Here is a 26654-nt window from a genome sequence, read left to right as displayed (position 1 = left end):
AATCAAGTCAGTTGAGGTCAGTTTCACTTAATTATGCTCTTTTTCTGCACCAGCCCCCACCAGGCCTGCTCTCAATGTATAACGATGCTTCATTTGGTGGTATCTTTGGAAAATGAGGGTTTTCATATAAGTGAACTTTTAATTTATTTTCCGGAAAAATTAAGCCCATCTCCTGTGGCAAATTATCCCAGACCTTCTCTAGGCCAAAAGGCACAGGAGGAAACAGAATGTTTAAGTGGTAATGGTGCAGAAGTAAGAATTTTATTACATGAGAAAGTCCCACCTAGAGAGCTTTTAACATCTTTCACACTCTGGCCACACCCCAGGCCAATTACATCGGAATCTCTAGGGGTGGGATCCAGGCATCTGTAGTTTTCAAAGATCCTCAGATGGTTCTAACAATACTGAGAACCACTGCTGTATGGTTTCTTAACACTCCAAACCTCTATGCATCTCTATATGTGTCTACATTTCTATGAATTAAAAAGAAGGAGGACGAGAAGGAGAAGAAGAAAACTACAATCATGTGGCTGCTACAGAACAGTGCTACGGCCACAAGGATAGGGGTGAATGAAGTGTTAGTCACATCATCATGGAAATGAAGATGACAGACCAGCTCCAGAGTGAAGACTGAGCACTGGCCATCACAGCTGATAGCCACGTGCAAATAACGAACAGAGGAATTGGGCAGTACAATAAAATACTACTAAATGCTACTACTACTACTAAAGAAAACACAAGAAAGAAAAGGCCAGATGAGAAGCGAAAAGAAGGGAAATAATATTTAAAACTAAGGAGGAGATTAGCAGGTAAAACATTTAAATTCCCCTTGAGAGAGAAGATGGCAAGGTAAAGCAGATAAAACCCAAAGATAACTGATAGAGATAATAATGGCAGCAATCATCGTTATGCAGTGTAACGTTATGCAGTTTGTCTTCCCTGATTAGGATAATTTTCTTAGGTCAAGGTTTGGGTTTGATGAAGGCAGATAATAAATTGGGAGAATGATATAGTGGGCAACATGTGATCAACATCGGGCTAATGGCCCTGGCTGAAACCTTGGAATTTGATGAATGTATTCATTTACTGAGCATCACATCTAAGAAGAAGCAGCATACATACTAATATAGATGGAAGTGTGAGGGAATGCGTTCAAATAATAGGAACTATTTTATACACATTGATTAGCATGGAAGAGAAAGCAGAAAGTATCAGATTTCCAGACACCTGGCTTACAAATAACCCATGCACATCAATAGCCTCTCCAGCTCCTTCCCATTTATTTTCCCCTCAACACTCCTGCAAACTTCCCTCTTCTTCCTGTTCTTCCTGCAAACACTGTGGGCCAACAACACAACAAAACTTACAGGTTTGAGTAAATTTTGTGGAATCAGAGGTGGAGGAAGGAAATAAGCTGGGATACATCTATCTATTTTGGGGGGGGTGATTTTCAAACTTTAGTCCTACGACCTTTGGTCGAATGAAGTGTTATTGGGAAAGGGTTAGAGAATTAAGATAAATTTAAAACAGATTGGGTGGGCCAGCATCTGTTATGTTCAGCATGCTTTTTCTCCTTGCCTTTACCCATCAGGAAGATGCTGTAGGAAGCGGAGTTTGGAAATGATTTGAATATGACAGTTGATATTGGAAGGAGATTTCCAAACAAGACTCAACAATCGATGTGACAGCCTACTCCTGCCTCACCCGTCCCACCTGTATTTTCCCCTTCAATGGTTATACTACCTTAAAGTCTCCTGATCAATAATTCCTTTGGCTCACTGTGTCCTCTCTTGGAAGTTCAAGTATGTTACAGAGGTCATAGAGCTATCAGTCCTACATACATGAATGCGAATTCAATAATACTGCTGGCCTCCAGATTCCCACGTAAGCTCATCTGCAGTGAGGATATGGAATTGTAGGAGGTGGGAGATGGGTAACGCTGGAGGAAGAAGATGAGGAAATCCTATTAGAGTGTCCAAAGAGGGTTTTGGGGGGGCCTCTGGGAGCAATGCTGCAGAGAAGCATGGAGTAGGTACTAAAATGTTAATACATTAACAATTTTATCTAGGGCCAATCTGTCCCAAAGAAGGGTGTGACAGTCTTTTTCTTCTTTCCTACTACATTTCTTGTTCTCAGTTTCTTTAGAGCAAATTTTGCTAAATTATTTACATTGCTTTATGAGAAAATGAATTCTGGGTTGTAAATAGATCCTTGGATCATAGCCCATTTATAAGCTGATGACTTCCTGAAGTGCATGATTGACTGTTTAGCATGGAAGAGATTACCTGTACAAAAACTATTAATGAGAAACATGGAGGTTCACACATTTAAAAATTGCTCAGAGATTAAATGTGTATCCAGATGTGGTATCTCTGGGGAACTAGAAGGAAGTTAAGGCAATGTTTATGGCTTCTGTGATCCTAATTTAGTTGCTGCCATGGAGAGCCCTCTAATACAGTGGTTCTTCACTCTTTGGAGTTAATCCCTTGGGGAATCTGAGAATTGAATGCGTTCTTCCATGATATGTTTATACTCACAAAATCTTGCATATATTTTCAAGGGATTCGCAGAACTCCTTAAAGACTTCTAGTTGTTCTTGGACACTAGGCTAAGAATTCTTGCTCTATTGAACTCAGGGAAGACACTGGCCCATATATTCCTATTTGGAATAGAAAAATTCCTATTTGGGAATAGGCTGTAGGGTAGGGGTGGAGAATCCATCCCAGTGCTTGCAGGGACCTAGTGGATTTAGCCTTTGAGAGAAGATTCAAGGGCTTGCACAAATTACAGAAAGATGTATAAAGCATGGTCGTTTTCCTCAAGGAAAATTAGATTTGGTTAGACTAGAGTCAAGGAACAAGAGTAGTAGTATTAGTAGCTGTGGCTGGAAAGGTGGACTAGACCTGGATCATGGAGGGTCTTGAATGCCAGGCTAAGGAACTGAGACTTAATTCTGAAGGTCAGTAGTTCCAACCTATGGTCATTCTTGTACAATCTTCCTCTTTTTGCCATATCTATATACCAACATGACAATTAGATCTTTTTCTTCAAATTGATTTCCCTTTAAAATTTGTATTTATTTAGGCTTAATATCAGTAGTTTTGTGTTTTATTATAATTATATGAAACATATAGGCAAATAAAAACATACCTCTTAAAATAATAATATTAATTTGCATTCTACCTGAAATGATCTCATAGGCAATCAGCGTTCCTCACTTTGGGAAACACTAGTAAGTGCAATGGGGGTTTCTGAGTGGGTGGGAGGTTATGTAAAGAGAGTTGCTCTTTAAAAGGAGCCATTCAGCAGTTGTGTGTTAGTTGGCATGGAGAGAGTGGTGACTGTTAGACCAAGCAGAGACCGATGGTCTAGGCGGGTGTGGTGAGACCCTGGACTTGGGAGGCAGAGTGGGAACGCAGAGTGGAGGTAAGATGTATAGTCTGAATCACCCCAGTCTCTAGAAGATCTTCCTAGAGTTGGAACTCAAACCAATTGTCATGTAAATTATTCATTAAGTCGGCTTTTAAAGGGAATAAAATAATGTTTGCTTTTGAGTATTATTTATATTTTATTTATTGTATTATTTTTCTCAATAAAAAAGAGTACTTTCCATGTTTTTCCATTGCCTCTCATCTACTGATATTTTTTGATGAATATGGCTGAAAAAGGTCAGGGGCATTAAAATTCTATGCATTTTTGTTGGTTATAAGAAAGCAGCTGAGACCTGGATAGTGAGGCTAAAAATAAAATGGGCACTTTCTGTATACTTCTATAGCCTTCCCCAGTTTCTTTAATTTTTCTGATTAGCAGAAAAATAGACATAATTCTTGCCCCATTGTTGTGCAGCTCAAATGACACAAAGAATGCAACAGAACTTTGTCCACATCAGGCGTTATTATACATTATACATCATAAGATGAAAGGTGGTGGTATTATTATTAGCTGTCTTGGCAAGGAATTGTGTAAATGACATTTCCTTCAAATTCTTTTTTTATTTCAATGACTATTTTGTGAGAAAGACATAGGGTAAGTTGATCTCCAATTTTGGGCCTCTAGTTAGTCTGATTAAAATATTATGCTGGAAAAGAATAATTTCAGTTTGCCCTTGATGCAGAAGTATCAAGTGATCAGACGTTTGGGGCATTCCAGGAATACCAACAAAGAATGTATTCTTTTCTTTCCAGGAATCTTGAATTCTTATAAATATTTGTTCAGATTATTCCAGGAATGAGAGAGAAAATGTGCTCCAGTTTAAAGTCATTTTTAACTTGGTCAAACCTGATATGTAGAATATGGAATCTGCCGAAATATGGTGGAAAGAGCTCAGGCCTTGCAAGAAGATGCTCTTGGTTTAAGTCTTGAGATTGCCACTAACTACCTACATGACGCTGGGCCTGTCACTGAAGTCTTTGAATCTTGGTTTCACTCTATAAAATGGAGATACTAATAGGGACCTAAGCAAGATTGATTGTAGTATCAAATAAGATAACATGAAAATCATCATTGTGAAATATAAAGTGCTATATAGACATCATTGTCATCATTATCATCGTTACGATATTTATTGAGTGCTTATTATGTTATCTGTGTATATTAACTTATTTAATCCTTATAATTAACCCCATAATATAAATACTATTATTATCCCAATTTTCTGGAGGAGAAAATGAAGGCATCTAAGAATTAAATAATTTGCCCAGTGCTATGTATTAAATGGCAGATCTGGGATTTGAAGCCAGGCAAACTGACTCCAAAGCCTGCCTCATCCTTATTCCTAACACAGTGATATTCTAATCATCTAAAAGAGTTTCAGGGGCTGGGCAGGCAGTGTAGTGGTTAAGTTCGCACTCTGTTTTGGTGGCCCGGGGTTTGCCAGTTCGGATCCCTGGTGCAGACCTGCACACTGCTTATCAAAGCCATGCTGTGTCGATGTCCCATAAAAAGTGGAGGAAGATGGGCACGGATGTTAACCCAGGGCCTATCTTCCTCAGCGAAAAAAAGGAGGATTTGCAACAGATGTTAGCGCAGGGCTAATCTTCCTCAAAAAAAATAAATAAATAAAAGAGTTTCAGAACTTCCAAAAATCAACCTGTAACCCACTGTGAGTTGAGAAAACAATGTGGAAAACATTTTTAATGGAGCAATACTTCTTCGGTATCCTCTCTCCATTATCTCATTAAAAATATCTGGACTTAAATTATGTTAAGATGATATTCAGATGAACTTAAAAGGAGTTAGGTACAATTCAGCATCTATCTCAAACAGCATTTCTATTTCTCCCCAAACACTGTGTTGGAGAGAACTGTTTTCTAAGCTTCATACATGACTCTACGGCTTTCAGCCATTTAGCCTAAAAAGCCCATTTTCAGCTCTAAGTTTCTTTCCCCCATGACCATAGAAGGTCTCCTGTGCTTGTTTGGTCATTGGTGTTAAACAGGGAAGGCACTGGCTTGCTCGTTTTCTATCACTCGGGAGGTTACATCTATGTTTCCTCTTGTCTGTACTCTCTGTCCATTTAGATGAGCAAGGAGGGAAGATGGAACCTGAAGATGGGATGACAGTCACTGAAGTCAAACTGTGCCTCATTGACAATTTCAGGGAGGACTGGAGACAAGACAAGGGTAAGAGTAGACACCTGTGCTATACTCTAATTAGTATCTGTAGTTACTCGTTGAATAACGGTAAGGATAGCTAAAGTTATTGAGTGCTTCCTAGGAGCCACACACTGTGCCAGCCTTCTTTACACATGCTGAAACGCTTAATTCTTCCAGCAACCCAGGGTGGTGGGGTAACTGGGGTCTTCAGGAATATCTCCTACATGGTGCTGAGACCCTAACCTGCCACGTAACACTAACCCTGCCCATGGTATTAAGAGTCTGACAAGCATCTATTTTTCTAAGCAAGGAACATCTTGGACTTTATAGCCCTTTCCCAGATATAAGATGCCTATCTGCAAAAAGAGAAGAACACTCTTTGTTTAGAAGTCATGATTGCTAGGTTTTTATGAATCTATGAAAGGATAGGTAGAGAGCTGCCCCGCAGTTTCCCAAATGTGGTAAGAGTTGTGATGGGATGTCAGCATACGCTCTAAATATGCCCCCATAAATGAAATACCTTTCCCTGCACTGAAAGGTGACAGAGTTGGGCCTCCAGAGACTCATCCGTAAGGCACAGACAACACCCCTCTGATGGCTTCCTAGTGTCCAGGGAGAGTCATCAGCTCTGCAGCCTGGGACTGCCAAGCAGAGGACAGGAAGCCATGTGAGTAACATCTGGGTACTACTTGACCTTGTACTTGGTAGGGCATGGATATAGGGCATGTGAAACCCTTGGGCCAGTCTTGATCTTTTGGTATTGTGATATTTGTCTCATTGTGGTTAAAAAAACAAGAATCAAAGCTTAATCTGTAACAGTAAGGCGGAAGCTCTAAGTGTGGGAGATCCTAGGACACATGGGTGTTATTATCACTCTCTTTTAAAGTTGAGGGTCCCGGGGCTCAATGGAGGTTAAGTCACTTGAGTGAGGAAGCCAGAATAGAAATCCAGGTTTGTCTGCTTCTAGAGCTTGCCCCTTATAACCACCATATTAGAATACCTCCCATAGGTCCGGCAACTTAAGCAGATGGCCCTGAATCAAATCTAAGTCCATAAACCAAATCTATGACTCCCTAAGGAGACGTGCCACTGTGTTAGTGGAGATTTTAAGGCAATTTATGGATACTGAATATGTATCTCTCCCTACTAATGTATATTCATCTGAATTCACTCACTCATCCATTAAACAAAGATTTATTGAATGTCTGCTCCATATATCTGTGCTGCTAGGCACAATTAGGGATGAGTGAGCACAGGGAAAACAGAATAAAGAATTAGACACAGATTCTGCTCTTAAGAGCACACATGGGAAGTTAGAGATGTACATAAATAACCTAAGGTATAAATGATAAGTACCCCAAGAGAGTTAGAAATAAAGGAGTAAAGTGTATTCTAGGGGTGTGTGTGTGTGTGTGTCTGCATGTACATGTGTTTGGCAATTGGTTATGTCTAAAGAGAGAGCTCTAAGGTTGAATAAATGCCGGGAAGTATGAAATTAAAAAAAATGATTGTAGGAAGATCAGTTTGGTTAGCATGAAGGATGCATAAAAAAGTCATGGAATTTAAGACTGGAACTATAAGTAAAACGTTATACTTTACATTCGAAGGAGTGATGTGATTGGTTCTGTGCTTCAGCAAGAAGTATCTGGCATTACTACATAGCAGGGGCCAGCAAACCATAGCCTGTGGGAGAAATTTGGTCCATGGCCTGTTTTTCTATGGCCAGAAAGCTGAGATGGCTTTTATATTTTAAAGGTTTGTTTAAAAACAAATAAGCAAACAAAGAAAAATATATGACAGAGACTCTATGTGACAAAGCCTAAAATATTTACCATCTGCCTCTTTACAGAAAAGTCTGTCAACTCGTGCAGTGTATAGGATGGAATGTTGGCAGGATATTGGATTGGGGGAGACTAGGTTAGCAGGGGACAGCGATAGTCTAGGCAATGAAGAATGAGTGCATGGGTGAGTGTGGAATTTGGAAATGCAGGGGCCTGGAGGAAGACAAGGCTAGTTATTTGTGCATTTGGGAGTTGTCTCAAAACGATAACTGAAGTGACAATAGTGAATGAAAGAAGAAAGAGCCATGAACCTATCTTTGATAAACATCTGTTTATAGAGTGAGGAGGAAGAAGAGGAACTAGAAATGGAAAGATAAATAAACTGTAAGAGAAATGGCAAGGAAATAGAAAGAGAATCTAGAGAATCTAATATCATGGAATCCCCGGGAAATTAACTTTGTAGAGAGAAGAGCAAGTTGACAGTGTCCAGTGATGAGCTGGATATCTTTGCTTCCATTTATTCCATTAGGACATTTTCTATGTCCTTGGCTTTTCCTTGCCTTAAGGTGACATACCCAAGTGAGAGTGTGATGATATTGAGATGCCACAGTTTCGGCTGCTAGGACACAACATGACCTATGCTTTAAGTTTAGCTTCTCAGGTTGCATGTCCATCATCTTCCAAATAAAGGTAGATACCAGGTCCCCTCTAATTCTCCCAAAACTACATCTTCTCTATGTCTCTATGTCTCTAGATATCCTTGGAAGCTTCTGGACTGATGAGGTTTAAGGAAAAATCAGTTTATTTTCATTCTTATACATCCTGAATTGATGGACTGCATAAACATACTTAATAGTCTAGCTACAATGTTTGCTTCTAGATTTTAGAAGCATTATTGCAAATGAGAACCAGCTAGAGGAAAGTTAGAACAAAGCTCAGGTTGCCATACCATAAAGACTGTGAAGTGCATTACAAATGCAGAAGCAGCAGTCAGGAAATGAAAATGTAAAAGGTTTAGAACAACAATTGCAGGGAACACGAGAGGCTGTGGACCAGAAATGAATAAAAGGAGAGGGGCCAGATGAGGGAAGAGTGGAAATAGTTTGGATTCTCAGCTAGGTACAGGACAAAGAAAACTACACTTTAAAACATGCTTCCACATAGATTATCTCAGGAGTTTGATCTCAGACTAGTGAATTATGAAGAAGCTTGCCATTCAAGTTTGGTATGAACGAAGTGATGGTGGTGGGTGGAGGACAGAGGCTGGTTGTGTTTGGATGGGAGAGTGGATTTTACAATCTTGGATTTTGGAGCAGCATCAGTTTTGAGTGGAGACATGCTTCTCAGGTGTGCCTGGGGAGCGGTGGCAAGGTGAACAGCATTGGCCCCTGTGAAGTCCAGCAGCTGGGAGAGGAGGACAGCAAATTAGAGGAGCCATCAGTGTGGAAATGGAAGATGGTGAACTAGGAGCTGGGTGGGTGCCATCCTCCACCATGACTTGTTTCGGGCCACACATACCATGGGGCTTACATTGCTGAGTCCAACCAGTACTCCTTCACTATAGAGTGTTGAAAGCACATGTGTTGCTCCAGCCTGGGGCTGGTGGGTTGGAAGTGGTGACAGAGGAAGGCTTCTGTAGGAGCTCAGAGAGTGGACAGGAACTCCAAGAGGCGGCAGCAGAGGGAAGGAGCTGACACTGAGCTCTGGAACTGAAAGGCTCTGTGTTTTCTTTACACAATCAGCCTCAGAGTGTGCTTTGCCACTTGGGGTCCTCTTGTCCGGGTGCTGATGTTCTTCATGACCAGACTCTCTTGAGGAAGGGGAGGGTGGAGGGGCACTAATTCTGGTCACTTACATTTGCCCCCAAATTAATATGCTGCTGTGAACAGTTTTTCTCTCCTTTATTTTTATTATTTCCGGATAAGAATGAGGGAACTTAGCTCACAGTTTGGTTTCTAGGATGATATATCTTCTCAGAAGGTGACAGGTGTTCAGATGTTGTTTTGACCCAAGGTGGGAAATAAGCGGAGAAGTGAATTGCTTCAACAGCAAAATGAAGTGAGTAGAAAGTACTCATACAAAAGGCCCATCGAGGCATGTTTCCATGAGGCCTCGCAGCCCAGAGGCCCAGGTTTCACAAGCTAAATATGCATCCATAGTGGAGGTCTTTATTACGTAAGTTAATAGGATGCTGAGATGAGAAAGATGTCAGACCAGCTCTAGAACCAAATCCCTTAGCTGACCTTGGCAAGGGTTAGACTGACCTCAGAATATTATATCCCACTTCATTTGTCAAGAGAATCAAAAGATTCCTTGAAGGATATAAGAGTGAAGAGGAACTCCACTGTGAACTTCCTTGTTTTGTGTGCTAGGCTAAGCAGCATGGTGAGTAGAAGCTACTTGGGCTCTGTGGCAAGGGAGCCCCAGTGTGGCTCATTCTTGGCTGTGCACACATCTCCTCACCTCTCCAGCCTCAGTTCCCCCCCTACTCCCTTCAAAAGGAGAAAAATAATGCCTGCCTCATGTCCACCTCCTTTGTAAAGCATCTAGTACTGTCCATGCACATAAATAGCCCCTCAAAAATGGAAATTATTTTAATTACATTAATGATTTAAAAAATCCTGACTAATTTCTGCCCAGATGTGGAGATAAGGACAATTTATTTCCTGTTAAGATCACATTGCCGGGGCCGGGCCCGTGGCGTAGCGGTTAAGTGAGCGCGCGCCACTGCTGGCGGCCCGGGTTTGGATCCCGGGCGCGCACCGATGTACCGCTTGTCCGGCCATGCTGTGGCGGCGTCCCACATAAAGTGGAGGAAGATGGGCACAGATGTTAGCCCAGGGCCAGTCTTCCTCAGCAAAAAGAGGAAGATTGGCATGGATGTTAGCTCAGGGCTGATCTTCTTTACCAAAAAAAAAAAAGATCACATTGCCTTAGCCTACAGCCAGGGATACCTCACATATCTTGCAATAAACATCTCACATTAAAATGCAGTTGACCTTTTCGACAGGGGCCATAATTACGCAAGATGACAATTATCAGACAGAATCCCAGGGAACGCCTATGAAATATCCAGAGAAGCACATTCAGCCTCATGTGGTTTTATGACTTCCAACTGCTTCCTAGAATTTTAATTCTAACTGCCTTTCTAGGAAATTTGCAAGATTGCTGAAATGTATAGTTCTGGTAAGGTTTCACGTCAGCATTGGCCTTAGCGTTGGAAAATCATTAGTACTTGGGAGAAAACTCCTATAATGGCATGCACAAGCTCAGGGTTGGGGGCGGAGGAAGTGTCTGAGCTGAAACGCCTTGAGCTAACCACATCATCAGACAGGGGAGGAAGGCAGTGGCACTCTTGGGGTTGATACAGGCTCTCCTGGGGCACCAGCAGATGTGACTGTGAACCCCATCTGCATGCTGGCTTCTCTATACGTGGTGTCCAGACTACTTAGGTCTATAGATACTCAAGGATTAGAGGTGCTGTCCCATTCTCCTCACCTCCACTCCTTCTGCCCCAAACCTGGAAGCTGCTGAAAGGCTTCTCACAAAGGTTGCACAGATGCTTTCCGGAGATGGGTCTTGCTTACTCAGATCAAGTCCTCTTTTTCTAAATGTTTGGCTTCTCACACTCAGAAATTGCCTCCCTCCTGGCAGTCTTAGTGAACCCCTGTGTGTGACAGCTACTCTCCTAGGCACAGGGACACCATCGCGAACAAGATGGTTCCAGCCCGTGCCTTGAGGAGCTTGCAGTCTAGTGGGGGAGCTGGTTGAAGGCAGCTCGCTCCAGCCCCACTCTACCCTCTCTATCTCTCTATGTTCATCGCAGCATTATTCACAAAAGCCAAGATGTGGAAGCAACCCAAGTGCCCATCAATGGATAGTGGTTGAGCCTTTTAGGGTCTGGCCCTGGTGCCCCTCTGGAGGAGAAGTGCCTCCCTGATGTCCCCAGAGATAATCATTCCAGGATGCCCATGCAGACTTGAGATCACTCAGAACCTGACTGTGGCCACTGCTTAGGTTTAAACTGCTCTTTTACCTCCCCTGTCAGCAGATAGGCTCAAATGACCTTTGAGAATAGTCTCCACTTGCTGAGGCCTACTAGGAGTCTACCCAGAGTGGGCGATTCACTACATTTATTTCAATGAGACAATTTCTGTACAAAAATATTTCCCTCAGAGATTAACCACCACTGGTTTTGAGTCCTAGTTCCTCATTTACTAATCAAGAGAGTTTGAGTTTCCTCATCTGTCAGATGAGGATAATAATTATACCTCTCTCGTCAGGAGAGTTGCAAAGATCACAGGAGTTAATACACGGAACGATTTAGCACCCTGCCTGGCACATAGCCAGTGCTCCTTAACTGTTAGCTTGGGTTGTTTCTGTCCACCGTAACTGAAGGTCTCTGTGATGACACCACATTTGTAAGACTTTTCCCAAATGTAAGGAAGGTTTCAGTAGCTATGGGAGGACATTTCAGAAACGACAGAAGTTTCTAGGATTCCTTGGGTACATTTCTCCATTTTCCACTTGTACACATTAGCATATGAGCCTGGACCCGGTGTCACTGAGATATTTGACAATAAGCACATCAGTGACTCACTACTCACAAGCAAAGTGAAACTCCAAACCTAAGAGAGGATCAACTGAAGCATCTTCCAGGAGGAAACCTATTTCCTCTCTTCATCTCATTTGGTTGAGGTAATCGGAGGCATTTGGGTGAGCTTCAATAGGAGATGATGCTAAAACCCTGCTGCACACACTTCATTAAAGCCAGGCAGAAAAAGCAGTGTGTTAACTTCTGCAAGGAGGAAACTCCAGGAACCACTGGAGGCTGAGGAAGGTTGTGAGCTTGGCCGGAAATACAAAACAGTTGGTGCGTGACTCAAGAAAATGGTTAGACAGACAGAGGGAATGTGGACAGGGCTGTGCCACTCATGGGGAACACTCTTTACATACCAATTCCTTCTTCTTCATGCACTCCATGAGGATGATGAAGAGATGCTGAGCCTGGGTTCGAGTGTATGTGAACGTCTTCTGGATGGTCACCAATAGCTGGTCCCTCAAAGATTCATTTATAAGCCTGCAATGAAAAGCAGTGTCAAAAACAGGTCAACCCAACTCGCATACAGTATGTATTTCTGAGAAATACTATAAAATACAAGAGAGCATTATAAGGATTTATTTTAGATAGGAGTTATTTCTTCCTGTATTTTTCTCACAACAGTTATTTTAACTGTGATAATTAAAAAAAAAAAAACAGTGCATTTAAAAATAAATCCATTTTTTAATTTTTTTTTTATTTTATTTTTTAATTTATTATTATTATTTTTTTTGTGATGAAGATTGGCTGACATCTGAGCTAACATCTGCCAATCCTCCTCTTTTTTTTTTTTTGCTGAGGAAGATTGGCCCTGGGCTAACATCCATGCCCATCTTCCTCCACTTTATGTGGGATACCACCACAGCATGGTTTGACAAGTGGTGCGTCGGTGCGCGCCCGGGATCCGAACTGGCGAACCCCTGGCTGCCACAGTGGAGCCTGCGCATTTAACCGCTTGTGCCACCAGGCCGGCCCCCAATAAATCCATTTTAACATTTCAAAACCTAAAAGAGTAAAGTAAGAAGTTGATTTAGTTCTCTTGTCTCTCTTTTTCTCTCTTTGTATGGTATGTGTCTAATATTCTCTTCCTCAAGTGTTGTTATCAAAAAATGCCTCAATTAATCCTTTGCATCTTGGTAAAAATTTACTATATTATTTATCTGAAGGAGATTTAAATTTCAACTTTATCTCTAATTGTGGAAAGAAAGCTTATATCCCAGTAATGGATTTTTGAGCATCAATGAGGAGAAATAGGACCTATGTTTCCTCTAAAATCATTCCATGTAAGTGGTCGCTTATCTGACCTATGATTCAAGTCATCATTATTTATGTCGAGCTCTTGCTGTGTTAGAACTAGGCTAGCTCTACCAGCCATCAAATGACAGGGAATGAAAATTCACTTTATCATTAATAGATACTGTCCAAAATCAGGAACTACTCTCAAGGGCCAGTGACAAAATTATCATAATTTGCTCAGTATTTTAGTTTACAATTTTGTTTTCATCATTGAAGTACCAGCAACTCCTATATATGATAGTAAACTATAATTATGATCTCATTTGGTGCTTACAGGAACACTATAGGCAAAAGATTTGTACAGTTTAAAAGGGAAAGATATTTTAGCCCGAAAGAGCCAGATGCTTAAGGTCACTCAGCAGATGAGTGGCAGAGCCAGAACTGCAACCTAGTTCTTCTGATTCCTTGTCCAGTGCTCTTTCCACTATGCAGTGCTGCCTCTTCTTAGACCAAGTGCTCTACACCCCTGCCTCTCTTCATCACTGTGGCTACTTGAGAAGGAAATTATGAAATCTCCTTTAACAGAAAGCATGACAAATTTTGTTGCTTAAAAGAAAGCAAGATGGGAGGCTTGAGAATATCTTCATATCAGTGGCCTGCTGTGCCCCAGGATTGTGTGAGGATTCACCTGGACCCACTAGATTGGCTATTATGGTGGCCCTACTTTCAGGAAGATGCATTCCCCATGACAGAATTATACCATGGATCTTGGAATGTCATTTAGCTCGATGGAGGATTAGGTTACCCCTTCTGCTCCCCAGGAAGATTTATATTGTGAATATAAACATTTAGAAAAAGAGGATGGTCCAGATAAAGTTGCCAAATGATGCCAGATCATCTCAAGATTACTAAATTATTCTGGAAGACTCTGTGGCCTTAGGTGTGGACCAGTCTGAAACCATTCATTCATTTATTCATTCAACAATTGCTTAGTGATATCTATTTAGTGCCAGACACTGGTGCCTGCCAGGGGTACCAGGATGGATGAGATATATACATTCCCAGCCGTCCTTGAGCTTACACACCAGTGGAGTAGAAAGACATGCACCAGCAATTCAACTATGATTGACAGTGATAAAGAAGTAGAGAAGCTTGTGGAAGGTGACTATAATCTAATCTAGGGGGGTCAGGGAAGACTCCTCTGAGGAACTGCTGTTTTATCTGAGACATGAAGAATGAATGAGCATTAGCGTGGTTAGGGGGTGGGGGAGCTGGTAAGAGCATTCTCTGCAGAAAAAATAGCATGAACACGCCTAGTCTGTAGAAAATAAAAGCAAGTCAGTATGGCTGGAGCATGGAGAGTAAAAGAAAGAGAGAGTGGAAGGTGATGGGGCTGCAGAGAGGTGAGCAAGGACAAGATCATGGGAGACTTTCCAGATAGCCTTCGAGATGTTGGATGTTACCCCCGAGGCAATGAGAAGCCATTGAAGGATTTAAGTTGGAGAGTGACATGCTTACATTTGTGTTGCCAATGAATTTTCTTGGAGAGTCAAAACATGAGCACTCATACCTGGGCATGTGTCTACTTGATGAGTCTAGTGAGTTCTGCAATATCAAGTGTACATAAAGATTGTACATGACTAACAACAGAAGAGACTCTCCTCATTAGCCATTTGATAGAGCCAATCATTCGTCTGCAGGTGTTTAATTTTGATAACAACTCAAAATTGGTTTTCCATTGCCAACCATCTGTAATGAAATCCCAGTTCCCTGAGGCCATTAACTGTTTGACGGATCTGTCTGTCACTTGCATCCAGTCTGTCACTTTGTAAAAATTGAGGAATGATGTGCAACTTAGCTGACTGAGAGCTTCAGTGGTTAGGAGAGCTGCAAGGCACCAAGAATCTTATACTATTTAGCCCAATTTTGCAACTGACTGAAGTTGTGGCTTTGGCTAAATCATTTAGCAACAAGAACCGTAGAATTCTACTTCTAGAAGTAGAAGAATTCTCTAAGTTGGTGTTTTCCAAAGTGTGGGATGCCTGTCATTGATGGAGCAGAGATGGTTTTCAGTGGAACAAAGGTGATTTGGTCCTTCCAAACCACTAAGTTATACTCATTAAACATTAAATAACTGTTATTCCTGGTTCAGTTCTTTTTCCACCCTTCTGATTGCATCAAGAGGAAAAATATCATTTTTGATGTTTCTTTGCCATAACAGCTCCCCAACATTGGAAAATCTTCCCCTTTTGGCAAAGAAATAACACATATTAGGTCCTATGCGTTTGGCAGAAAGAGTTTAATAACATCGTGTTAAAAAAGATGCCATATAACATTTGACGTGTTCATAGCACATTATTATTATGGTTTATGACACACAGTGGGCTACAGAGATAATCCCATTTGATATTCATAATGATCTGTGAATCAAATAGGTATTCCATTTTGCAGAAGAGGAGACTGTGACCCAAAGAGGTTAAATGATTGGTGCAAAGTCACATAGCTTGGTGATTTCAATACTTGAGTAGAGTCTATTGAATTTAGCCTTCCTTCCACGCTGCTGCTTTTCCTGATTGTAATCTATAAATTTGTCTTTCAGTTTCCTAATCATCTGCATTGTAGGTAGAAATTTAAGTGTAGTTGTTGTAGGCAATTGCTTTTCCTTTTTGTGATATAGAGAACATTGGAAGGAAATCAGATGAGTTTGAAGAAGATAAGAGAAAGTGGTAAATGAAGACAATGGCAAAGTGCATGGAGTATGTTGATTATATTTACTTCTAATTTTTCACAAGTATTTGCTATGCTGAACTAGATGTCTTTTATTTGGCACAAAAGCTTCCTCTGTCTTCTCCAAGGACCCTTTCTTATTGTGTGGCCATATTCCTTAGGATATGGGGAAGCCTGCTTTCTTGAAATTATTGCTTTCCTAGCTCTTCCCATTTTTTTTTTCCCCACAACACTGGAATGATTTAAAAGCCTTGACTGTGATATTTAATCTTCAGCAAAAATAGAAATAAGCCCATTTTTAGATTTCTTTTTATGGCATTAGAACAGTGATTGAAAATTTCTTGACATCAAAACATGGTCATAGTATTATGTAAAATTTTAGTTCTAGAATTGGGCCTTTGACAAAGTGCTGCCTATTTATGGACACTGTTAATTTGTAGCTCCATGTGTACCAATGCTATTTTTGGTACACCTCAAATTAGAAGGTTTTCTGATTTAAGAAGTGTAGTCATTAAAATGAGGAAAATCTCTAAGCCGTGGCATTTGTGTTTCCATTTAAATGCTGCACTTGTGATCCGGAGCTCTTTAGATGAGTCACAGAGTTATTTGAAATAGGTCAGTGTTCATCCAGTGCTCAGAGAAAACAACAAAACTTCCCACAGTTTGCTATTAGTATTCTGTTCAAATGCTGGCAATACAACCCACACGTACACACTTTTCTCAGGGTAAATTTAATTACCTGCAATATCAGAATTTTGTTCCTAGACATAAAATTAGAAAATGCATTTAGAATTCAATGGGACTCGAAGAGCTAGACTGAGGTTAATGGCTTTCGAGGAGAGGAGCCCGTCTGATGCCCTCCATAGACACTCTCTATTATCTTATTCAGATACAATATGAGAAAATTTTGCTTATATAAATAAAAAAAGATTGTTAATAATACCACAATTTGGTACTTAAAAGACATCATTTCCCATGGAATCCCTAATGTCCTAAAGAAAAATGAAATTTTATCATTTGCTTGAAGCCAAAGCAAATTGCTAAACGAGATATTAAAGGCACAGAAAGGTTACATGTCTTGCCTAAGGTCACAGAGAATGGTATTTTTCTTTTCTACTTCTTCTTTAGTAAAAGTTACCATTTCCTCCCAAATGCCATGACTCTGGGGTCACAGGTAACAGCATGATTGTTCCCAGAGAGGCAGGGTAGCATCATCAATAAACGCATCAGGGCCAGGCTATCTGGAGGCAAGCTGTCACTTGCTAGCTGTATTTTTCATATATGTAAAACAGGAATTATAACAGTGCTTCTCTCATAGACTTGTGAATATTAAATGAATTAATCTTTGTAAAAGGCTTAGAAAAGTGCCTGACACATAGCAAGTCTTTTGTAATCATTTGCTGTTATTTAAACAGTCCTACAATGCTCCTTAGGAAAGAGTCCCTGACACATTCCTTCTTGTTAAGTAGCATGACCAGTGGCTGGGGCCTTTGTGTGCAATGGAGAGCTCTCTCCTGGGATCAACAGTGCTCGGCATACCTGGTGAGCCTGATGGTCTAAGGACCTTCCCAATCCAGGCTGGAGAAATAACTTTCCCACTTCAGGGAGGTCAGAGATCACCAGTTCTTTCTTACATTTGGGAAATAGAGATACTTAGCTGATTTAGGAGGTTTATAGTGGAGCCTTGCAAACACTCCATGCAGACATCTGTACATCTATTTATTCATTCAACAAACAATATTCATGCCTACTATGTACCAGCACTATGCTAAGGGTAGAGAGATAGATAACATTCAGTTCTAGTCTCAAGGAACTCACAGAGTTGTATGCCGTATATTCTAGTAATCTATTAATAGGTAGCATACCCTAAACTTAGTGATGTAAAACAGTGTTTATTTATTGTGTTGATAATTTTGTGGGTCAGGAATTCAGGCAGAACACAGTGGAGATGATCATTTCTGCTCCCTGACATCTGGGGTCTCAGCTGGAGAGGCTAGAACGGCTGAAGATGGCTATAATGGTTCAACTGGGGCCATATGTCTGGGGCCTCAAGTCTTCTCCATGTGCCTGTGCTGGGGCTGGAATGTCCAGGATGGCTTCTTTACTTCCAAATCTGGTACCTGGCCTGGGATGGCTGAAAGAACTGAGGGCTGGCTGGCGTTGTTCTCTGGTACTTGCAGTGTAGATGGACTTCTTGCATGGCAGCTGACTTCTCTCAAAGTGAGGATTTCAAGAGATTGTGTTCAAAGAGGCCCAGGCAGAAACTGCAAGGCTTCTTATGACTTATCCTCAGAAGTCCCAGAACGCCATTTTCTTACATTCAATTAATCAAGCAAGTCACTAAGAGCAGCCCAGATTCAAGACGAGGGAAGGAATAGACTCTATCTCTTGATGGGATAAAAGCAGGAATATACAGAGAAGGAATATATTCATGGGGATCATCTTGGAGACAAGCTACTCCATTGAGTGATTCTGTTCAGATGAGACACTGTAAAGCAGAGATCTTCCCCAGATTTCAGTGATAAACAGTCTCAGCTGCCTTGCTTTGAATTTTAGCAACTGATTATAATGAGAACCACCATTTTCCTTAAAAGTGATCATCTAACCACTCATCAGTATTTTCAAAATGTTATTACTGATTTGAAGCATAGAACGTGTAACTATTTTATCTTTTGCTCCAGCTGCCTATTTACATCTATTTAGCACCTACTGTGTCCCAGGTTATTTCTTTTAGGCATTAGGTACCTGGCCAGAGCCTTTTTTTCATGGATCCCATCATCAAATTTTGTCCCATAAGTGCTGTATGTAAGGGACATCTTCACTAAAATGTGTGCATGCTTGGGTCAACCTTTAAGGCCTAGGTTAAGTTACCACCAAAAACAGTGGGGTCTTTCCTTGGTGCTCTCACCTCACTTCGGGGTCTGTGTAAAGAGAAAGCAATAACAGTACCTGTTGGCTTTGGCAACTCCTGCCAGAAACTAGATAACAGAGAAATGTTGACTTCCTAAAATATTGTTCCAGTTTACCTCATTCTTGATCTACCTTGGGTTGGACACTTCTCATATCTTACTCAGATGGTACCAACAGAGGGCCCCTGATTGGTTTCTTCTCTATCTTCCTCAAATCCATTCCCCACAGTGTTTATAGAATGGTTCTTCTACAAAGGAAACAGGATTCTATCACATCCTTCTTAAAACCTTGCAATAGTTTCCCATCACTAGCAAGATAACATCTCAACTTGCATGTGATATTTAAGGCTTGTTGTGGTTTATCTCCCCAGCTAGGCTCATCTCCTGCCACTCTCTCACACAAATGATATGCTGTCTCACCCAAACACATCAGAGTCTTGCATGCCTCTATGCCCTTGAACTTGCTGTACCTGCTGCTTGGAATACTCACCACACTGGAACTCATCATTTAAAACTCAGCTCAAACTCCACCTTCTGTGTAAAGTCTCTGATGACCACTCTCTTTGTGTTCCCACAGCACATGATACATATTACTATAATTATTTTATGGCATGAAAATTATTTGTTTACATTTCTGTCTTCCTCTAGTAAATTTTGAACTCCTTTGGGGCAGTGGTTACATTTTTATTCTGCTTGTATCTTTTTTTTTTTTTAATTTTTCCCCCAAAGCCCCAGTAGATAGTTGTATGTCATAGATGCACATCCTTCTAGTTGCTGTACGTGGGACGCGGCCTCAGCATGGCCGGAGAAGCGGTGCATCGGTGCGCGCCTGGGACCCGAACCCAGGCCACCAGCAGCGGAGCGCACGCACTTAACCGCTCAGCCACGGGGCCGGCCCTATTCTGCCTGTATCTTAAGCTCTGGAAGAGTACATGGTTCAACCGTGGTTCTAGAAGAGTGTTTGTGGATTGGCTGAGTGAATGAGTAGCTGCTTGCTCTGTGGCAGCTACAGGTGGTCTTCCCCGTTCTCCTTTGTTCCTCGTAGCGGGATGGACTTCAAGCTGACCTGGCAAAAGGGGAGAAGTGGCATAGGGTTTTGTTCCCCAACAACTGGATTTTCTTGATCCTTTTTCTTTCCCTTAGATTCATCTCTAGGAAATATTCTTGGCCTCTGCCTATCTTTCTTTAAACTCACAGGGTATTTAGAAATGAATTGGCTGCCCACCTCAAAAACCTACATTTGGTTCTACGTCTGGAGACTGTTTTCCCTCTTTGAATTGCTTTGTAGCTCTTGTCAGGGGCAGATTCTTATTCACTTGTGTCTCCCCAGTAATGCTTAGGGCATTATCTTGCCCATAAAATTGCTCAATAACTGTTTGAAGACTTTAAGAATATCAGTGATATCAAGATAATTTCCTTCACATAGATCTTGGTGGTTTTGACAACTGGAAGTAATTATATCACATAAAAATCAACTCAACATACATCTATATTTTTTCAATTAATTCCATGTCATATGTGGAAGGGGTGAAGTCAGTTCTGCAATCCGCTATAGAAGATGGAATGACATAATTAAGGCACTATGATATGGTGCCTTTGGTTGGAATCCAGCTCCTTCATTTACTAGTTGGGGGACCTGAGACAGGTTATTCATTGTCTTTAAGCCTTTATCTCCTTTTCTGTAAAGGAGGGGAGGGTAACATATGTCTTTGAAGGTTGGTGCATTTGGAAAAGAAGATCATGTATGGAAAGCACCTAGCATTGTTCTTGGCACACAATAGGTGTTCAATGATTGGAAGGGTTTTGCTTTTGGTATTAAGTATCCTGTGGCTTTCACACATGCAGGGAATCTCAATGATGCCTAGCTCAGAGCTGAAGCAAGGTAGCTGGTATGGAAATTAGCTGGAAGAGACCATCCCTATGGAGAAGAGAAAGATTGCAGTATTTCTATAAAAGTTGGATGGGACAGGTCTGTGAATGGGATGAAAAACGCCACAATTTAAAACCACTTAGTGAGGGACCAAGAGAAAGAGCCCATGAGCTCTTGGATTATGTTCATCAGGGTCATGTGGAAACAAACAAGTGATGCTAAGATGCCCTAAAACCATTACTCTTAAATTTACGCTATCTTGAAGTCAAACAGTTGTTAGGATCAGAATTCTTACTTGACTGTGACCTCCTCCTGAAGCTTAGATTATGATATTTCTGGATATTATGATATTTTTGTACATTCTAGAGAAAGTGCTAAACTGAAAATTCTACTGAGTGATTTGAACTTCAGGATAAAGGAATGACATAACTTTAGAGCAACTATTTTACAGATGAAGAATTTGAAGCCTGCAGACATAAACTGACTTGCTAAAGATTATATAGCTGATAAGTATCAGAACTGGGCTTAGAGCACAAGAACCAGGAAGGAAGTATCTCTGATGGATTATACTGAGCTAAATATATAGGCTCAACTCAGTGTAGTAATGGAAAGTTAGTGATCTGTTGTTTAAATGGTGGGATACGAGTGGAGATTTCTTTTGTTTCATCTCTGAGACAGGATGCTATATATCTTATGTGTGAGAAGACTAAGTAATGTGATTTCAAGGATCCACTATTTTCCCAGAGCTATTTCTTAGTTTATCAGATGTCCAAAATTTCTTTTAATTGATTAAAAGGCAAACAAATATTTTGTGCAACAATTAGACACCCTAAGAGCAACTTTTGGGATAAGTGATAATTCATGTTAAACTGACACTTAACTGACTGATGTTGGTGGTTTTCAGAAAGCACCACTTGAATAGAACATTGGGGAAGATGTGAATGGAACACAGAAAAATGACCAATAGATGGCATGGGATGGCTGGGAGATGACTCTGCCCAGGTTTTTACTGAGGATCAACTCCAGATACAGATGGCCTCTATCAGCTACGGCCTGTGAAAATTAGTACTTCTGATTTTGCTTTAGTATCTAGCCTAGAAAGGTTGTTCACCTGGGCTTGTCCTCAGGGTTCCCATCTAACAATGTGAGGTAGTTAGAAGGATCTTGGAGAAGCTGCCTGTAATTGGGCAGGATGTATACATCTTGATGGTACAGTCTGTTCTCTGACAAATTTCACTTACCACCACCCGAGGGTGATTATTTTTTATGTTTGTTCATTTTCTTTTCTTTCTTTTACTTTTTTTCCCCACCCTAGAATCCTGAGCCCAATATGGTAAAACAGAAGGCACAGATACACATACAAAAGTAAACAGAAGGTGGGTGGTGCGGTGGGGTTGAAGGTGGTAAGAGAGGAACTTAGTACCTATTATAAGACAAGCTTTGTGCTATGCACTTTACACATGGTATTTCACAAAGACAGATTAACCTAAGGAAATCCTAACTAGACTGTAACTCCTTCGACGCATGGACTCTGTTATATTACTTATATATTCCCTTCTCTCAGTGCTCATCAAGGTGCTGAAGGCAGAGGCCTTTCCACTACCCTCTTACCTTGATTCCTCTCATCCTTCTCTTTTTCCCCACAGCATATCACCTTCTAAAGTATGATATAAAGTGCTTATTTATTATGTTAATTCTTTATGATCTATCTAGCCCTGCTAGAATGTAAGCTCTGCAACGGCAGGAATTTTTGTCTACTTGGTTCACAGGTGTGTTTTTACCAGTGCCTAGAACACAGTAGGTTTTTGTGAAATATTTGTTGAATGACTGAATACATAATGTTGGCTGGATGAAAGAAGGTAATTAAAAAACAAAGGGAACAATGTCAAATAACATCAGAAATCTGTGAGACATCCACGGGTTCCCAGTTTGGGGGAACCCAGCTGCAGAAATGCTAGAGCTGACCTATCCAATATGCAGGCCATTAGCCACTTGTAGCCATTGAAGTTTAAATTAATTACAATTAAATAAAATTAAAAATTCAATTCATTAGTCACACTAGCCACAATTCAAGTTCTCAGTGGCTGATTGGACAGCAGCGATATAGAACATTTCCATCATCACAGAAAGTTCTAGTGGACAGTGCTGCTCTTGAGGCAGGCAGAGCTGCCAAGCTCTCCATCTTAGGCAGGGACTAGGAGGACATTTAGGTGAAAAATCCTGAACAGTGTTGGCTGCATCTCTGCAATTTCTCTTCTTTCCTTTGCCTTTGGTTATGAATGTGCCCAAGAGTAGAAACTGAAGTGTTGGCAAAGGATACAGGGACTGCCACATGGTCAGGTAGCATCTCCGCTGCCAAAATTGTAAGGAAAACACATCCTCTGAGACTGTTCCAAGTGAAATCCCATCAGTGAATATTGCACACAGCCAGGCAAGAGGAATAATCACATTTTTCTTGTTTTAGGCCCTGTCTAAAAGACTGAATCACAGCTGGACTGAGATGTGTGGGCTCCTTGGGCAGGCAAAACACTGGCACCTCTTCAATTGACAGGCTTTAAATGTTGGTCCAGCATTTATTCAGAGGAGAAGTTAACCAGCATGTGTGAGAAGGGGGAGAAGGTGGAAGCTGGGGGCATTGTTCTCTGCTGTCTGGAATAACTCAGCTCTGGGGCGAGCAAACCACCTGCAGTTACTGGGTCCCATCTTCCTGAGAGGGAATGTGGGGCAGCTGCTAAGAGTTGGGGTTCCCAGCCCTCATCTGCCTGGGCAGACCACTCTGTGAGATGTTGAACAAATTTTCTGTCCTCAATTTCATCATTTATAAAGTGGGGATGATAATCAAAGCTACCTCATAGACTTTATGAAATAGTGTTTAGATCAGGCTCTTGTGTGTAGAAGCTTTAAAATATATTAATTTCAATTCCTTAAGCATGATGTTAGGGAGAGGGTTCAGAGGTGTAGGGGAAAAGGAGGAATATATCTAAATACTCTCTCAAAGTAGTTTGTCAAATCTCATATCCTATTCTATGAGATGTTGAGGCAAATATAATTTTCTCTATTTTTGTATGTATTCTGTGATGGATTAGTTCCCAGCTGTCTCTTTTTCCTCCTTATTCTTTCATATAAGTTATCCACAGGCAACTCAGTTAGTTTGTCCTTCAGTCTTGCTCCAAACGGTACCCCGCAATAAAGAGCTTCTCGTCCTTCATATCCTATGCATTATGCCTGTGTGGACAGGCTCATGTCATCGGATAATTTAAAGACCGAGGTACTCCACAGTGTTGATAAAAAATTGACTATTTCCTAAGTATCTTTTAGGCCAGTAAGTTTCTTATTTTTCCCTTGGCTACATAATTCACTGTTATTTGTTAATTGCCTGGTAGTAATCTATAGGGCTCTTTATAAGATTTTGTCTTAAATTTTTTTTTTATTGAGGTAACATTGGTTTATAACATTATATAAATTTCAGATGTACATCATTATATTTCAACTTCTGTATAGCCTACATCGTGTTCACTACCAAAAGTCTGGTTGCCATTTGTAAGATTTGTCTTCCTTCTACAGTAAGAGTAAACATCCATGGCATGTTGACTATAAATTTCTTTCTTTGCATCATTGCTAATCTATCACAGTAATCTTTCTTCTGACCCCAGATGTGGCCTCAGAATCATTCTCAACACGTCAATCCAGGAAACCAGTACCAACTGATTATTATTGACGCTCAAGATGAAAATGACTTGTCATCCATGCACTAGAGGTAATAAAATCTCAAATATCCTATCATGGTGAAAACCAAGGAGATTATAGGATTAAAAACTCCAAAGTTTAGGTCTGTCTCCAAGAAACTAAACTGTGGCTTCCCTGGATTTAGAGGAACTGATTATCTACTGCTTACTCAAGACCTTTAGGGGTGATGGCTCATGAATGGACACGTGATTGGCATTGACTATCCCCAGAAAACACAATAAACATGTATATCAACTCTAAGAGAGTTGTCCAACAATTAGGACAATAAAGAAAAGGCTGTATTGAATCTGAATGGAGACTTTTCTAGACAACAGTAGTCCAGACTTGAGTTAACCGTGGAGTGCTACTTTAATGCATCTTTAATGTTTCTCTGGTTGAAGCAGCTTTTACAAGCAGGTGGTCACTGCTATATATAGTTTTCATAAATCCTGTGATCCATCATCAACATCTGAGAATTGCATGGGGAATTTGGGGCAAATCCATTAAGAACATCCCAAACATTATTAATGATACCTCTGGGTGAGAGATGTTAATCCACTACATTTCTAGCAGCTGCAGGTTCTAATGTCAGACACGTTGCTTTAGAATTCATTGCCTCTAAGGTAAAGGGATTAAATACCAGGACAGTTTATTATCTACACCTCACTCAGATAAGTTTTAAATGTATTTTTGGATTTTAAAGCCCTCACTACTTCTTTTAATGAGAGGCTCTGTCATAGAACTTCAGAAAAAAATTTCCTAGAAATTAAGTGGGTAAAGAAATGTATATGTACATCTTATGCTAAGGCAGAGAGGCCTATGGCAGCACGTTGTGCTTGGAGATCAGTGGAGAGGACAGTTCAGTTGGGTCGTTGGGTAAATGGAAGGTTTACTGAGATGGCTCTAGAGAGAGGCTGGGGCCAGAATGCAGAGTCTTGAGTTAAAGCAAAGGAATGTAGACTTGACCTGTAGATTAATGGTCTTCAACTGGGTTCTACAAAGAAGTCCCTGGAATTTTGAGGAGGAGCTCCGGAGCTGCTTTAGTGGGTGGGAACCAGGCAGAGACAGGGAGGCTCTAAGCCAGTGGGTCTCAAAGTATGGTCCCTGGACCAACAGCAACCTGGGTACTCCTTTGAAATGCAAACCACCTGGTCCCAACCAGACTTACTGAATTAGAAAGTCTGAGGTAGGGCTCAGCACTGTGTGCTTTAATAAGCCCTCTGGGTAATTCTGATGCAAGATAAAAACTGAGAGCCAGTGGTCTAAGCCTGTGCCTTGTCTCTGTTATATTGCACTTCTACCTGATATCTCATGTGAGAAGGGGTCAGGGACTTTTAAAAAGTGAAAATGAGGGGCTGGCCCCACGGCTTAGAGGTTAAGTGCACATGCTCTGCTACTGGCGGCCCGGGTTTGGATCCCGGGCGTGCACCGACTCACTGCTTCTCCGGCCATGCTGAGGCCGCGTCCCACATACAGCAACTAGAAGGATGTGCAGCTATGACATACAACTATCTACTGGGGCTTTGGGGAGAAAAAGGGTAAAAAAAAAGGAGGAGGATTGGCAATAGATGTTAGCTCAGAGACGGTCTTCCTCAGCAAAAAGAGGAGGATTGGCATGGATGTTAGCTCAGGGCTGATCTTCCTCGCAAAAAAAAAAAAAAAAAGTGAAAATCAATACTACAGGCCAGTGGGAAATTGGGACTCTCAAATGGTTGTCCATTGCAATTGTCAAGTCAAAGGAAAGTGAGGTATGACCTTCTAATGCTGAACTTAATGGCCCTAATGTCTGTCACTGGCTTCTCAAACAGCTGACAGTCATCATTCACAATCAACTAGCACTAGTTCACTCTTTAATACTTTTGCTTTTCTCACTCTCTTTTTTAATTGTTAATGCACTTTGAACTAGTCAGAAAATAATTTTCAAAAGAAATAAGGAAGTTAGTGAACTGAATGCCCTTAAGAAATCGATATAAATAAAAATACTGACAGAGAAGTCTACCAGTTCTGTCAAAATGAGTATTTTTGTGGTATAGCTTGCTCTTCAAGGGAGGAATTTTCAAGTCTGACAGATGTTTGGAACCAAGAACAGCTGTGATAAAGAAAGAAATAAGGTGCTTCATGCTAAATATACTTTTCAAGTCAACAGGGTTCCAAACACAGAATTTGGCAGAGGGTACAAAGTTCTTGTGGTAACAACGCAGTGACTTGTGT

General features: G+C 40.9%; 1 protein-coding gene across 19 annotated transcripts in view; it reads right to left on the bottom strand.

Moving 5' to 3' along the window:
* Positions 1-26654, bottom strand: part of TRPM3 (transient receptor potential cation channel subfamily M member 3) — a 791340-nt gene that overhangs the window by 156785 nt on the left and 607901 nt on the right. For all 19 annotated transcript variants that reach the window (XM_058565673.1, XM_058565675.1, XM_058565677.1 and 16 more), the window contains one exon: positions 12332-12455. In XM_058565673.1, the coding sequence (XP_058421656.1) occupies positions 12332-12455 (124 nt within the window). The remainder of the gene's footprint in view (positions 1-12331; positions 12456-26654) is intronic.

This window comes from Diceros bicornis, chromosome 22, assembly GCF_020826845.1.
Source record: "Diceros bicornis minor isolate mBicDic1 chromosome 22, mDicBic1.mat.cur, whole genome shotgun sequence".
Taxonomy (NCBI): domain Eukaryota; kingdom Metazoa; phylum Chordata; class Mammalia; order Perissodactyla; family Rhinocerotidae; genus Diceros; species Diceros bicornis.
This window is presented reverse-complemented; position numbering and strand designations above follow the sequence as displayed.